Here is a 17,196-nt window from a genome sequence, read left to right as displayed (position 1 = left end):
AAACTGCTTCACTCAAGATTGTAAGAAAAAGCCTTGAAAACAGCAATAAGGCCATGAAGGCTCTTAACAGATTTTGCACAAGAAAAAAAGCCGCATATATATGTGCACCATATCTTTCAAGAACAGGTGATTGAAGTTAGGATCTTAAATCCACTTCACCATAGGTGTTTGTTTGACTCCGCCACAGCACAGAACAGTCTCCCACCACCTGAACAAACAGACATCACAACACAGACCCCACTGGTACCTTGGGCAGCACCTGGATCTCCCCTGCACCTCCCAAGACAGAGCCACACAGGCAATAGATGTTACCTGTCCATCTCCAGGTGCCAGAGCAGCTGCAGGAGCACAGAGCTCAATGTAGCCTCCACAGACTGAACAAGGATAGGTTTAGATTGGATTTAGATTGGGTATTAGAAAGAAATTCCTTACTGTGGCTGCCCCATCCCTGGAAGCATCCCAGGCCAGGTTGGCCATGTCTTGGAGCAACCTGGGATAGTGGCAGGTGTCCCTGACTTCCAGCTGAATGGGATCAGCTTTATGGTCCCTCCCAACCCAAATTATTCCATACAATTTTATGATTTCCCACAGGTCTTTTCTCTGATGAGACTTCCAATAGAAACAAGGAGTATGATGCCCTCATCTGCTTTTCCCTGGAGCTGCTGTTCCTTCAGTTTGAAGGCTTCTTTCAGAAATGCAGGATCTGCTCATGTTGGCCACAGCTGGCAAGTTATACATGCAGTAATCCACTAATTTTTATTCACAATCTTAAATTATTTTAGAAGACACAAGTCTGGAAAAAAAGCATTTTAATGCAGTTAGTGTGATCCTGAACCCTCAAAAGAGCAAGTCTGGTGAAAGAGATGTTGTTTGGTTGGTTTTTTTTTTTTTTTTAATAAGAAGATCAGGAATTTCATGTGTGCACAGGTAAAACTCCAGTGCATGAGGGACAAAAGTATCAGCTAAACAGCTTAAAGGACATTATTTAAACCAGCTGTGCAGGCAGCTCTAGCTAAAGCATTAGCTACAATTACTGGTATTGCACCTGGCTTCCTACTGAAGAGAGTTTTTCCTTAAAGACTGACATTCCACTCATGCTGGGTCCAAGAGAATGGGAGACTGAGCCCCAAGATGGCAATTCATCTTTTCCTTCTGATGATAATATAGGTTATCCCAGCCACCAAACATGGGAAGAGTTATTCTGAGCACCTTCTGTACCAAGTACTTAAGCATCCCACCCGTGAGCCTCCACTGTCTTGCATAGGGTTATTTTCAGTTTCCCCCAGAGGGGAAAAACCTACATCCTTGCCTGCTAAAACTTTCTGATGTGGCTGTTCTGCCAGAAGACTACACAATCCACTGTTTCCTGAGAAGACCATGACTCACATCAGCTTTAAATGTTTAAAAGGACACTGATCTTTCCCCACAAGGAGCGCCACACATCTCAATGAGAGGTAGCAGCAGAAGTGGCAGGGATGCCAGGAGCAAAGCAGCTATATCCAGGCACTGCAGTAGGGGTAAAGAACCCCAAGAGCTCTGTTTTGTGAGGTATTGACCATGGTGAGATTTGAAGCATGAATTGGACCACTGACATCACTGGGAATAATCATGCTGAAGCATCATGTGACTGGGAGCAGGTCCAGCAATCCCAAGGACTCTGCTTCTCTCCCAGGGACATGCAGCGTGTCCCTGCTGCCTGCACTTGGGGGGTTGCTCCTCCCTGCAGAGCCCTGGCCCATCTCTGCCTGCTCCTACACAGCTCTCACCCACCACAGCCCAAGGAACCAGGTGCAGCACCAGGTCCTTCTCAACTTTTCCCTTGCCAAGGCACTGGGAAAGCTCCAAAGGGGGAAATTTCACCCTTACCATCCTGTCAAAACTACTGTCTGTGCTGGAGGCCAAGCACCATTCCAGCCCAACATCCCCCAACTTCCTCCTCACTCCAGTTCTCTCTTAGGCAAATACATATGGACACTGCATCCATCCCAGCACCTACTGCGCCAGTCCTGATCTTCTTCCTCGTTAGTTCAGATCATTTTGCTCCATCCAGAAGAATGATCAAAGCCACCCTTGAACTCCAAGCTGTTTGCTTTTCACACCTCTGCCAAGCTTGGGCTAACAGCCCCTTATCCATCTATATGTAGGGCTGCCACTTCCACTGGGGAAAGGAGATTTGAAGGGAAAATTAGGAGAGAGGGTCTCAGGTTCACACTTTCCTGGTAATTCCTAGCAATGGACTAGGCTGCATTTCCATCCATCTTCTCACTGTGTCATGATCAGTGCATCTTTGCTACACCTGCAGAGTTAATCATTCTTTTCATTAACCTGCATGCTCTTGGGACTAGATCTTTCAGCAAAAAAAAAGCAAAAAAAAAAAAAACCAAAAAACCCAAATAAACAAACAAACAAAAACAACAACAACACCAAAACAAAACAAAAAAAACCACAACACTGTAAAACAACTTATGAGCCAAAGGGCATGTTTAGGAAGCACCCAAGCACCCATGTGGGCAAGTCTCCTGCAAATTGACTGACCTGCTCCCAACTGAGCACTCTGCTCACAGGCTGGCCAGGAAAGAGATTCTCCCTTAAATTAAGAATAAATACACCTCCTCCTTTGAAAAGCATATTAATTAATGGCATTCATTAGGGAGATAGCCAGGAAACCAGGTAATTTAATTTCTCGAGTACACAATGTCAGGAAAGATAATGGGCCCAAAGCCAGCGCTGCCAACAAGGTGAAACCTCTTTAATTTATTATCTGAGAGGTGGGGAAGTCAAGCATGACATCAGAGTGCCAGCAGAGAAACCAGATACACTAAGCAAGTACTAAATTATCCAAATGAGTCTATTATATCTATTGCTGTTATGCACTGCCCAAGGGAGATGGGAAAGCTCTCCCAGCAGAGCAGGGATGCCAAAGGCCAGTGCTCTCCTGAACGTGAGAAGCTTTGTTGGGCTGGGGACTATGCAGATAGATAAAAGTTACAGAGGAGAAAAAGAAAAACCTCCCAGGCAGCAGTTTGCTACTGGAAATCATAAGCATGCCCTTACACAAATAGGGCATCCAGCTCTGTGGACCCTCAGCATGGGAATGACATGAACTTACTGGAGCATATGAACATGACAGAGGAAGCCACAAAAATGCCCCAAGGGCTGGAGCACTTCTGTTCTGGAGACAGAAAGCTGGGGGTGATCCTGCTGGGAGAAGAGAAAGCTCCAGAAGAGCTCTTGTTTTCTTCAAGCATCCCATAGAACTTAAAGACAAACCAACCCAACAGAAAGTAGCCCAGCCCAAAAGCATTTCCACTCATTGAAAAGGGTGAAAAGGGCTTGAGCTGGGTGGAGATAGTGGATTTATGACAGCCACTTGCCCAAGCTGATTTAACAAACTGGATCAGAAATAAGAGCAAATGTGTCTCATCTCCCCCCTGGTTCCTTGGCACAAGGGTCGACCTTCTTCACTTTGGTCTGTCACAGCCTTTCCTTTCCAGGGACCAAGCAGCAGTCAGGGAAGCAAGACTGCCTCAAAGCAGGCAAGTTCAGGGTAGCTCCCCTTCCTTAGCCATCCCTAAAGAAATGCAAATGTATTTTTTCCCTCCTCTAAATGATAAGCCACCTCAGTACATTAATTTCTCTAATTACCATCCTTACAGTGCACCACTAAGTTCTCCTAATTCATAAAAAGGACTGTACTCCAACAGTCTATCTGATCTGGGGAACATATTCTTTCCTTTAGGTTTGAAATTACTTTTGGATGTATCTAAACCCTTTAATATTGAAATTCAAGCAATTTCATTGAAACCATGTTTGATTTCTCCATCCAGAAAGAAAAACCCTATCCTGCACATATCTCCAAGGGAAAGTGTTCCTGTTCTCTGAAACGGCATTAAGATTTAATACCAACAACACAGTAATTTAGCCTTTTAAAATTCAATAATGTCTCCTCTGATTTGACACACAGTGAAGTTGATTGCAGAACTACTATTAACTATAAAAATTTGGCTGCAAGCTTCCTGACAAATTCAAAATTACATCCAAATCACACAACATAATTTATTATGATGTAAGCTATTATACATTAAATTAAAACCAAAGCTGCAGATGTTTCTACAGCTCTGTTTACTTAAAAGTTATACAACTAAAGAATACCATTTAATTTTTTTTTTTAAATTTTTAACCTTTTCACAGTCTTCTGAATCCAAGTACATTGAATATTTAATGCAAACATGGAATCGTAGAGTCGTTAAGTTTGGAAAAGTCTGCAAGATCATCGAGTACAGCCATTAAACAGTGTGATCCCAATGAGAATTTAGTTCTGCCAAGAGAAGCCACAGTCACTGTTGGTATTTGACAGCAGGAATAAGTGCTTTCAGAGTTCAGACCCAGAACTGATGTAATGGCAGTAAATATGCAAACCCTGATGAGTGTCCTCCAGATTCAATAGAGTTAAACTTTGAAGAGATGTCACAGAATCCTGGAACAGTTTGGGTTGGGAGGCACCTTAAAGCTCATCCAACTTGTGTGGGGAAGAACACATTTCACTATTCCAGGCTGTTCCAAGCCCTGTCCAACCTGGCCCTGGGCATTGCCAGGGATCCAGGGGCAGCCACAGCTTTTGTGGACAAACCTCTCCAATTCCTCTATCAGATCCATGCATTGGAGAACAGAGGAGCAGCAATAATTAAGGCCTGTGGTCCTCAGCATGCTGTTGAATCCACAGAAACTTGCAGAAAATTTCCCAATCCTGTAAGTCATCCTTGCCCTGCTCACTTAAAGAGAAAGATCTAATTCAATAACCGCAGAAGGGCTCAAACACTCAGCTCTTCAGATGCTGCCAAATTACCTCTGAAACGGTTATATTGATTTCCTATCCCATGTGCCCACAGCCTCCTCAAAACTTGCCAAAATAGTCCTCAGCCTCCCTGGCTGCCCCAACCCTTCTCTCCCATGTGATGGAGTAGCTGCATGGACAGAAACTTCCTGGCAGCAATGCCCAGACACATCTGTGGTCCACACCTTAAATACTTTCCATGCTGCAAATGTTGTTTTAGATTTTAAGATGGTCGTTAACAGTGTAGCCCCAACCAGAGAATCCACACTTCCAGGATAATAGGGGGAAAATTGCCTTTATTTGTAATTTCATGGTTAGTCTGGAGTGGCATTAGTGCTCCCAGCTGGGGCTGGGTCTCTGCTCTGCTGAACAGTGCAGAAACCACACTGAGAGGAAAGGTCCTCACCTCAAAGGATCTGTGTTAGTCAAGAGGAACACAGAACTAATAGGAAAAGGGCAGGAGCAAGGCCACCAGGTCAGCACAGCAAAGCTGGGGACACCTCCTGACACCATCACATGTCCCACTTCAGCAATCATTGAGTCAGCAGCAGCAGCATGCACTAGAACCCCAAAGTTTTGGGTGTTGAGCAAAATGCACCAGCCATCGATGAACCACAGCTGCAAATCTTACACTTTAGGCATCAGAGAAGATGGAGAGCTGAGAACAGGGGCAGAGCTGCTTGGGCTTTATTTCCTTTCAAAATAAAACTTATAAAATGTAAAAATAAGAAAACAATCCTAAAGATCCCAACAACAACAATAAAAACCACACACACACACAAACCCTAAACAAGCAAACAAAAAAACCGCAATAAAGTTTTGCAATCTTCTGCAAACATTGTGTTCTCTTAGTTTTTTACCTTTTCTAACACTAATAATTCCCAGAAAGCTTAAAACAAGGCAGAATTTCCAGGACCTGATGTTAGGAAGGAAACAAAAAACCACTTCTGCACTTCTTTTACAGACTGGAAATGCTATGAATCCTACAAGCCCAATCCAAACTCCAGTATGATTTCAAGTGGTACCTGTGAGTCTGCTTAAACACAGAGAGGCTGAATGGGTTCATTTCTCTTTTAATTTACACCAAATCTCTGAGTCACCCTGGTAGCATTGTCTATCTTTCATCATACCATCCTCAGCCACCCGATGCTCCTTATCTTAAAGAGGTTTTTAGGGCTTTACAGCACACAAACTACTTGAAAGAGATACTGAAAACCAACTTCTGGCCAAACTTTCTTCTTTCAGATATTTGTTCACCTCTTTTCTTCTATCAGCATAAAATTATCACCACCTTTTTTTTTTTTTTTTTTTTTTTTTTGCTAAGAGAATTAGTTTAAAAGATTTCTGCCAAAAGGGATTAGACATGTTGTTACAAGTTGCTAAGAACAAGAATGCAAGTGTATGTATGTGTGTCTGGGAAAGGATAAAAGTAAAATAACTGCAGCTGAACTTGCCCAGATAACAGTAAATAAATACAAAACTTTCTATTAAGCTGACATAAAAAATAGAAAAGCTGTCAGAGTTACAGGGATCTGGACCTAACCCAAGAAACAGCAACACTGCTTATCTGTCCGTGCCATGGATTTACTCTCAGGCTGTCAGACTTGATCTAGTTATTTCCAGCAGGACTCACTGCTTCCTACACCTTATCTGAATATGGCTGTAAGTAGCTGTGCAGATGCAAATAAAGCTCCCCTAAATGCACAACACCAGCTCCCTCCCTAGGTACCCTTAAGCTCCTTTCCCCAGCTCCCTCTGTGTTATTTTTCCATAGGTGACTCCAGCACAGCTGCACAATGCTCTCCCTCCTGTGATAGTGGGTAAGAAGCAAACCCTCAGGACACGAAATCCCAGGATGGTTTGGGTGGGAACATGGGCCATGGGCAGAGACACCTACCTTCCACTATCCCAGGTTGATCCAAACCCTGTCCAACCTGACTTTGGACACTCCCAGGAATGGGCAGCTTCTTTGGGCAACCTGTGTCAGTGTTTCAACATTTCAAGACAAAACCTGCCTGGCCCCCTCCTGCAAAACCACCAATAAATTCTGTTACAGCCCAGGTGAAGGGCAAACCAAGTTTAACACCTACTCACACTGACACTTCCCATGGTAAACAGCTGTATTTTAGTCTGCTGATTCCAGGTCCTGCTGATCATCCTGAGATTGGTGAGACTGGATGGCAACACTGATACCTGTAGGTGAATGTTGGGGTTTTAGAAACAAGACTTCTAACACTGGAGAATTCAGCACACTTACAATAAAGGTTTACCACCTCCCCAGCAATTATCTCTGGCTTCAGCTTCCAACAACATCTTTTGCATTGGCATGTGCCCAATTGAAGCCAGACTTGTTTTGGGTGCCCAGGCAGGCTTTGGCACAGAGACTATGCTGATGTGAACCCAGATGTTTGACTTTGCTGTTTTCAGGGATATTTCCAAGCCTTTCACCATTATTGTTTGAACACTTTTTTTCCACAGGTACAGTTCCCACTGCAGTAGGAGTTGGTGGTTAACTTGCTTTCACACTTTTAGACATGCTTTTTATGTCACTGCATGTATGACAGATCAGCAGAGGGATTTCTTTTTTTTTTTCATTTTGTAAAATGTAGACCAAGAGCCAAAACCAGCTAACTCAAACCCCAATGCAACCAGAAGGTTTTCACTCCTGAGAAGGATTTGCACCAACCCTGGAATACTTTACCCACTAAAGCACAAATGCAGAAATCACAGAATCATTCAGGCTGGAAAAAGCCCTCCACAATCATTGAGTTCAACCATTCCCCCAGCATTGCCAAGCCCACCACTGACCCATGTCCCCAAGTGCCACAGCCACACTTGGCCTTTGGATCCCTTCAGGGATGAGGACTCCACCACTGCCCTGGACCATCAGTTCCAATACTTAACAACCCTTTCTGTGAGCAAAATTTTCATAATATCCAATCTAGACTTCCCCTGGTGCAATCTGAGGCCATTCCCTCTCCTCCTGTCCCTGTTCCCTCCTGTCAGGGAGTTGTGGAGAGTGACAAGTGACTGCTCAATCTCTTTTCCCCCAGAGCAAGCTCCTCCCCATTCCTATGTGTTGTAGCACCAGGCACAGAGCCACCATGAAGCAAACCGGTGAAGATTTTTTTTTCCACTCCATTAGTTTTCAAATTAGATTTCTGAAATTGCTGTTTCAAGACCAACCCTCAATATCCATCCAAAGTGATCATTGTGATTCTACACAGCTGAACTCCAAAACTAGGAGGAGGGTGATTCCCTTTGCTAAGGGGAAAGGACACCATGGCAGGAGCAAGGAGAGCTGGTATAATGTGCAAATATATATGCGTACACAGACAGTAAACAAGTATCTGAAGCACTAGAACAAATAGAAAGGAGAAAAGTAATCCAGCCCAGCTAATACTGTCTTTGCAGTGGGCCACAGCACATGAAGGACAGACATGAAATATCAAAGCAGACACACAATATAAAGCAGATGAAATAACCTGACACAGAGAAAACCAAAAACCAACCAACCAAAAAACCAAAACCAAACATAAAACCCCAAGCAAAACAAACAAATTAACGCCCATATATAAAAGGCACCTTTACAAGAGGACATGTAGAGAAAAATGTTTTTACTGTCTGTCTAAAACCTAGGAGGCATATGTACTTGATAGCTAATTCCCATTCAGATCTTTGTAGGGAAAGGCACTCATGAAATTTCTTTTTATTCCCTTCACAAATAAATTGTGCAAGGCCAAATTTCCCAACTCTTACTGTCCTATCTTGAGACATATTTTGTGCTATTTTCACCAGGGCTAAATAAATGCACCTGTCAGAATCTGTGGGTATTGGTGATTCCGAGATTGTAGAAAGTCTCTGTCTTTCTGCCCCGTTGCCAAAGAAGAAGCCATAATTCATCTGTGCTGTTTTCAAGGTTGTTTATTCTTGCTTATCTCTAACATGTTCTGCTGCCCTGCTGCAGGTCTGTCCTGCAGGGCAGTGTGTGGGGCTCTGCCTCTCAGTGGGATGGTACAAACATTATATACCAGAAACTACGTGTACTATATTTACAATAATGTGCCAATATCTATCATCTATGTTGGACAGTGTGTTCCCAGCCTAAACCAATAGAAAAATGCCGACATCACCAAGAACATGGAGGTAAGGAAGAAGAAGGAGGAAGAACAGGATCAGGCCCACTTTCCTCCATCTTAGAACTCCTGACCCCCCTGTACAAAGTAAAACCCCCCTGTACAGGTACTAAAACCCCCTTGTACAATACTAAAAAATTTTTCCCTCTAATTTGTGACTACTTTTACTATACCATCTAACTCTCTGTGACCGCTTGTTCCACCTTCAAAGTTGGTAATTCATTCCATGGTTCAAACTCAAGATCACAGCTGTTTTCAGCTGCTTGCCAGGGTCTAAAATGCTTTTGACCAAGGCCTGGAACCTCTGAAAATGTCTGAGGGACATTTTGAGTTCCGACATGCACCTAAATAAGTTTTTTAGAAAATTTCCTCAGACCTTCCTTGGACAAAGGCCAACAGTGTTGACCAGTGTCACTAGAAGAGCAGCCTGTGCAATCCTCAGGGGCTCTGGACAGAGCTAAGGACAAACCTCCCCATCCTTATCCCTTATCACAACAGGGAAGAGTCTCCAAGATGTTTAAAACCCACCTGAAAAATCCCTGCCTCAGAGATCAGTAATTAGGACCATGCCTCGCTGGGTATCCTCCATCCCCTGCTTGGGTTCAGTCCAGCAGCACACCCAAGACAGGCTTAAAATTAAGCCTCAGACTCTAGGATCCAAACCAGGGATTTTTGTGGTGATGTTAAAGCTGCTCAAAGAACAGGGAAGTTCTCCAAGTTTCACCCATACATGATCTCCAACACATAGAAGAGAAATCATGCTTATATTTGAAAGACCCTAATTTCTTTCATGTGATGCTACAAAGCAGAATAATTAAAATATATCATTAATAAAGAGCTTGTGTAAGTGTAGCTGCTCTTGGTCTTTTGATAAGATTTACTTTCACACCACTGCATTTGCAAATAAAGAGAAATAAATCAGGAAAATCTTCTAACCATTTACCATTTTGCCAGCAAGATTTTCAACACAGCTCAAACCTCATTGCCAGGGTCAGAACATAGAATGGTTTGGGTGGGAAAAGACTTTTAAAGATCATCTTGTCAACAACACCTGCCCCCCTCCCCAAATCTTCAAGTCTGCATTATTTCATTTAAAAATATAAATAAACCTCCTGTCTCATGCTGCAGCAGTCTAACCTATGTCCCCCAACCATACGGATTTGGGGAAGTTTATTATAATCTTAAGCTACCAAGTCATTATTTAAGTTTTTAGTTCCTCGTTATTAACTTATGTAAATTCAGCTCCTTTGAGAGTGAAGCTCTGGCAGGGAGTGAACAGAGCACTCCACTGCTCTTAACCCAAATTTATGCATGCTTTTAAGGCGTCTTCTGCCTGTGCTAAAAAACAGCTGCACATTTTTGATGTCACCTGTCTTCTCCTGCAGGGTATAACATAAAAATTATATAAGTTTTGAGACTTTGGAAAAAAAAAACCCAAAAAACAAAACAACAACCAAAAAAAAACCCCAAAAAAAACCAAACAAACAACAACAACAAAAAAAAAAACAACAAAGGGTGCCAGTGTAGCTTTTTACCTGTCTACAAAATATCAGTATTAGGCTCAAAGTAAACAAAAGCTATTATGGCAGTTTGCTGCATCCCTTCAGCCTGAAGGCTTTTTCTCTGCATATTTTTACCTCTCTCTCCTTATAGAGATAAAAGACTCTGAAGGTAATTTTTTTTCTCTGTGATTACAGCAGGGAAAAAAAAATCACATTATAGCTCTCATTATAACTGAATAGGGTTTCATCTCATTTTCTGGAGGGAAAGGGGTCTGTGTACTTACAGATTTGAGGGTAATAAAGACAGAAAAGTGAAGACCACTACCCTACCAGAAGACTGTAGCCTCTTCTCCAACCACATGGTGTCCATTCTTGTTCTGGAACTGCTGAGCCAGTTCCCTGCTTCAGCTCCTGGGTGCAGATTCCTAAATGAAGCCACCTGAGAGATGAAAAAGTTCTTCCTGAGGTGTCAGGTGCCTTCAGCAGAGGAGTTCAGCCAGGAAGGGAGTCAGGGTATTTATATGCCAAAGTCAGCTGGGAGCCCTGACTGAGTTAATGAGGGCTTTAAAAACATATAAAGCCAGCAAGGATCAATTGACCTCTGAGAGATGGTAAGGACATGATAATAAATTATTATTGTTTGTTTGTTTGTTTTATGTTTGTGATTATAATAATGGGAAGAAGAATAATTGTCCACTAATTCAGCCATTGCAGCTTTACCCAAGAGCTCCTTTCTCCCATTAAATTCATTTTGACTTTCTCCATACAATACAGAGTAGATCCATTTTATCCTCTCGTACAAAGGTGGAGAAAACCTGCAGTTTCTGACTTTCAACATCAAAGAAGGGTCAAATCCCCTTCTCAAGTAACAGACTGGGTTTGTCTGATGGAGTCTATCCTATTTAATTAAGGATATTCAGTCATGAAGATAAATGGACCTTACAATATTTTTGTGTTTTTCAGCGATGCAAACCTCAGCACAAATTCCCTCCCTCTTTCCCAAGCATTTTCTACTTGGGAATAGGAGCAAAGGATGACTGGGAAGAGCTGTACACAGTGGCCAGCTTGTACATTTGACCGAAGGGCAGGTCATTGCTGTTTTGCTTTAGGAAGAAAATCAGGTCAGTGCAGGAATTCTTAGGAAAATGTGATGAAGAAACCCTGTGTTGAGGACACCATCTGCTGCTCTTCCTCAGGTCACAACTCACCAGCTGCACTTCCTATTGTAGAACAAATAGTTTTCACTGTAATTAAAACACTGCATATTTACAGAGCTGCTCTTGTGAATATCTGGCCACCAAGGAAAGGATATATCACTTGGCCTCTCTGAAAGAGCAACCTTTAAGGTTTAATATTGGACTTTGAAGGCATTAAACTTATCAGCCCTGTCACAGGGGATGTTAGGTGGGGTCTCAAGGTGCTCAAACCTTAGCTGGGGTGGCACTGCCAGCCCGCAAGGCAACAAGTACCAGTCACAGGTGTTCACCCTGCAGCACACCATCGCTCAGAGAAATAACTGAATTTAGACACCATTTCAGTTTACCTGCCCTAGCTCTCTGTGCCTGTGTTCAGGTGAGCACATACTCAAGTAGTCTTTGCTTTGTTGGCTTTTGTAAATTCAAAAGGACAAACCTTGAAACAAATAATGGAGCTGGTTAGTGAATTTAACTGCTTCAGAGAGCTAAGGGAACAAAGTATTGGAGACTTTTTGTGTCAGAAGCTCAAAGCTTATTATTTCCAACATAAATAGTATTTTAAGGAGCTGATGTAAGAGACATACTGCAAGAGTCAGTCTGAGTCAGACTTTGGAGCTAATAAATAACAAACTATATCGCAACAGGGATTTTGTTAACAGAGAGAACTAACATAAATTCTTTCTCTGATTACTGAGTATTTTTTCAAGGAATGAAAATGCACCAGCTCTCATATATTTGCAAGTTAGTCTGTTATGGAATAAACTGTGAAATGGAAAATAACTTAATCAACTAAAAAGTGTGGGCTGATTCAAGTGTTGGGCATTGGAAAAAAGTCAAGGAGGTTTGCTGAAAGGTGAATAAATGAGCCAGCTTATCAAATGGAAATCCAGCGTGTGTGAAAGATGTTGACCTAATTTAAAAAAACCAAAACACAGGAATAATCAATATGAAGGAAAAGGTCTTTTCATTCCTTTAGATGCAAATATGCTCCAGGCATATGGAGCAGCTCCAAGCATATGAGACCAGTGCCAGCCTGCCCACCTCATCCTTCTCATCCTGGATTTCCTATCTGGCAGCTGTCCATTGAATTGGGTTAGGTTTTGCTTTTTTAGGTGTTTTTCATATCAGTCTCATTGACTCTGATAACAAGAGGAAAAACTGCCACTCAGGCACTTCATTAACATCCATATCAAATAATAAAATTTGTGCTTGTGAAATTTTGATAGTTTTTCATGTGGTTTATTTGGCGTGCCTTTGATCTGGCAGCAGTTACATCTCCTGGATATATATTTAACACCAGAGAAAACTCCTCAAAAAGACAGAAAAGCATAAAAACACATGGACTACCCTTAGTCAAACCAGGCAGAGGTATTGGTGGGGTGAAGAGGATGTTCCATCACAGAAGGAGTGAGGCCGTTCTCAACTTGAACTGTGGAATTCAGAGAGAGCAGAGCAACTGTGCCTCATTAACACAAAACCCAGCTCAGCTGGGTGGCTTGGGGACAATTTCTGAGATATTTTGCTGTTAGAGGCAGACTCTCTGCATGGTTGTGAGGGAATGACCACAAGGAGCCATCCTGCACAGCCAGGAGAGGTGGCCCACACCACACTGATGGGCACACAAGTGCTGTGAGAGGGTTCTGGCATCCCACACTGTCTCACACAGCCAGAACCGGGGCGTTTTGAGCAGCTTTGATCCCACAGGAGCATCAGCAAGCCATAATCAGACAATCAGATGGTGACAGAGGCAATTGCCCCTGGGTGCCTTAGGGCTCTATGGTTAGCACAGGTGGTGATGTGGATGTGTTCTTGAAGGTAAAGGCAGGGACAGATGCTCAGAGCAAGGAAAGAAATGAGTAGGTGGCAAGCAGGAACATTACCCCCTCAAATATGAACAGGGCAAATTATGATTTGTGTCTGGGAGTGTCCCTACATGACATTTTCCTGGGCTGTTCTTTGCATGGCAGAGCTGACTACATTGATATTTTGAGCTAGATTTTAAGCCAACAAAGCCCTCACACTCCCCTCAGTGCATTCTAGTCTGTAATTTCATGTTGAAAGAAATCAGAATAATTTGAAATATTTTCTGCAGGGTCTTGTTTATATATATTTTGATTTCTGGACTGTAGTTTGCAAAGATATTAACCAACTCTAATTAGAATTTGAAGACTAATGTTGTCCCACTCAGTGTTGATCTGATCATCTTTGATGTGCTTGTCTTGATCTGTTTTCCCTTGAAGCCCTTATCCTGAAAAAAATACCCAAGAAACACTTAAGACATATCTCTGTGTAATAAATAAAACAGCAACATTAATAGTTAATAGTTAAGTGCTTAATAACCGTCTATAAAGATATGGCAATAAAGTAAATTAATACTTCAAGGTCCTGATTTGTGTCTCGCTTACATTGGTGTTCCAGCACTAAAACTATTTGTTTCTGCTGGGTCATTTACAGACAAGTAGTGGAGGTTAGCCTGACCTTGCACTGCTCCAATAAATACATCGCAGCAACAACAGATCTGGAGTCAGAAGGAGTTTGCAACAGTAGCATAGTGTAAATAATACATGGATATTAGAAAAGCAATTGCATCCCAATATCAGAGCCCATATCATGAGCACAAACCGCTCTGCAACACAAGCTGATTCTGTGGGGATGAAGGCCCTTCCTAAATTACAGCCTTACAGATCAGCTGGATGTACGCTCTTTCTGGAGTTATGCAGATCAGCTCCAAGTTTAGGGTCAGCCCAATTAAATTTTTTTTTTTAAGCAGATCTCTTCAAGGACATGAGTTCATCTTTCAGAGAAAACCGTACCCAGCTTTGGCTCTGGAAAGGTGTGGGATGACATCTCCATTTATCTGTGGTGCCTCCAGGCTGGTGCAGAGGAGGGAGGACAAAGGCATGATGGTGATCAGGAAAACTGCTGTCACACTGATGCCTTTTGTAGGGAACAAAACCAACTCCTGGCCTAAACTGATAAATCTGGGGTGTATTTCTACTAAACGGAGCCTTGGCAAGGAGCTGACATGTTGGCTCTACACTGGACATGCCTGAACTTAGCAGAGACTCATTTGCACTAAGAATTGTTGCTTTCAGTTTGGAGGAGGCATGGGCTGAACTTCTCTCAGTCTCTGGTTTTCCATACATAAATGGAGAATGTGAACAGCATGCAGTTGTGCTCATTAGTGCTCCTCAGGCTGTTGGAAATCAATGGACAAAGGGACAAGTTCTCACTCCTGAATTTGCCAGGGTTTTTTCACACTGGGGTTGTGCCTCAAATGTTCAACAAGCAAGGTCTTAACAGCAGTGTTAGAAATAGCCGGGCTGAACTCTCTACTTGGCAGAAAGCTCATTTTTCACTCAAAACTGATGAAAGGTGACACTATGAGATGAGTCAGATTTGGTTTTCTTGTGCAAAGAGTATGATTAGACCTAAAAAGAGAGAGTCAAGGTTAACAACTCAACCAGACTCATCCAAGTTTGTGTGATTTATGGATGAATTACAATGAGTTGTCCTTCATAGCAAGCTCCTTTAAATAGCCATGATTATGCTATAAAATTATGTAACAAAACCCAGTATTTTTAAATAAAAATAGTCTTGCTTAGGATACGGAGGCAGAGCCAAACTATTTTAATGTCATATTTGATTGCTCAGTGAGTGCATCTTGTTTGCTTTTTTTTGCTGGTTGTGCATGTAAAATTAAAAATCAAAAGGCTAATAGATGAAAAAGTTGTTAACATAAAGGTTAATTAGTCCCCAGAAATCAAATCTTTTGCTCTTGCAGCTACAAAGTTTTCCAATCATAAAAATATATTTTTCAAGCAACAGCTTAGCAATACTTAGCAAAACTTTGTACTAGGGGTGGCCAAAAATACTCAGCAGAGGATATGGAAATGATCTGTGCATAAAGACACACAGCTGGTGCATTAAAGACCCTGCTGAGGACAGTCAGCATCTGGTGATCTGGTTGAAAACTCACCCAAAACATTTAATGCTAAGAGCTTATAAAAATGCAAATATGTGCCATGCCACTTTCTTCAGAGAACCACGGAGTTGCAGTTTTATGTGTCTTATCAGCCTCTTCTCTGTGACAAAATTTAGCATCTTCCTGGCAAAATGTCTGCAAATCTATTTGGGTTTAATATCTGGAGTAAATAGTGCCTACTGATGTGATTTCTTACAGAACACATTGTATAAGTGCACTGTCAGTGTCTGTAAGTCTCACCCTTCCACCTTCCATCTCTGGTGCTGAATTTCAACCAAGGCAGAGAGAAAGACTTAAACTGCCAGAGGACAAAGTCAGGTGGGATATTGGGAAGAAATTCTTCGCTGTGAGGGTGGGAAGGCTCTGGCACAGGTTTCCCAGAGCAGCTGCGGCTGTTCCATCCTTGGAAGTATCCAAGGCCATGTGGGACAGGGCTTGGAGCAACCTGGGGTGTGGCAGGTGTTCCTGCCTATGGCAGGGGGTGGGACTGGATGGGCTTTAAGCTGCTTCCAATCCAACCTATCCTATGATTCCATGCTATTGACCACCATATATAGCAGTGGCTCATGCACTGCTGCTGCAGCCAGTCCTGAAGCAAGGAGAGGGCCTCAAGGACTCTCTGCTTCCATAAGAATGGAAAAGCTAGGGAAACCCCTCTGTTCCAAACACCTGCCATGCTGTGTACAACTCCTTGTAAAATGTTGCAAGGCAAGAAAGACCAAAGAGCCATGAAACTGTGAGTGCTAAGGAGAAAAAGAAATACATTAAAAAATGCATCTTCTGCTGAAGGTCGGACAAGTCTGATTCTGGGGCTAGTCTGAGAGTGGTGCAGAGTGATGTGCAGAGGCTCTGTCCAGTTCTCCTGTGTCCTTACTGCTTCTGGGAAGAAAAGGAAGCAAAAAGATTCCCTCAGACCATAAATTGAGATTGCTGCGACCAAAATTTTTCTGGAGTAATGAACTCTGGCAGAAACACATCCATATCATGTTGTAGAGAATGCAAACGAGATTTCCCAGAAAAGGGCAAGAGGAGCAGTGAGACTTATCCCACTGAAATAGGAGAAAGGAGTTGGTGAACATAGCAACCTGCACTAAAATATTTAGATGTTTAGATTGGGTACTATGAAGAAATGTTTCATGCCAAGTGCTGTAAAGCATCAGAACAGAGCATCCAGGGAAGTGATGGAGTCACCATGCCTGGAAATATTCTAAAAATGTGTGTGTGTGACACCTGAGGATGTGGTTCATGGTCAACGTGGCGGTGGTGCTGGGTTGATGGGAGGAATTGGTGATATTAAAGGTCTTTTCCAACAGTAATTCTATGATCCTATATTCCCTTCAAGAGGTTGTGACTGCACACCCAAATCTCATCAGGAGAGAGGGGCACGTACATGTCCAACAATCTGGATTCTGTAGTTCTGCACAAGCAATTGACTGTCTACTAAGGACAAAGAGAAATATCTGAGGGTGGTTAATTCCCATTCTCACCACCATCCAAAGAGCCTATTCAATCAGTTTCGACATGAGAAGAAATTGAAATTCAT

At 42.5% G+C, this 17,196-nt stretch overlaps 1 protein-coding gene across 1 annotated transcript in view; it reads right to left on the bottom strand.

The window, feature by feature from the left end:
- The window catches only part of LOXHD1 (lipoxygenase homology PLAT domains 1), a 165,223-nt gene extending 154,127 nt beyond the window's left edge, over positions 1-11,096 (bottom strand). Inside the window, exon 1 of the mRNA XM_030258491.4 lies at positions 10,803-11,096. Within this exon, the coding sequence (XP_030114351.4) occupies positions 10,803-10,842 (40 nt within the window). The 5' untranslated portion in view covers positions 10,843-11,096. The remainder of the gene's footprint in view (positions 1-10,802) is intronic.
- Between the last annotated feature and the right edge of the window lie 6,100 nt (positions 11,097-17,196).

This window comes from Taeniopygia guttata, chromosome Z (assembly GCF_048771995.1).
Source record: "Taeniopygia guttata chromosome Z, bTaeGut7.mat, whole genome shotgun sequence".
Classification (NCBI taxonomy): Eukaryota; Metazoa; Chordata; class Aves; order Passeriformes; family Estrildidae; genus Taeniopygia; species Taeniopygia guttata.
Note: the sequence above shows the minus strand (reverse complement) of the source record. Positions and strands in the feature narration are given on the sequence as shown.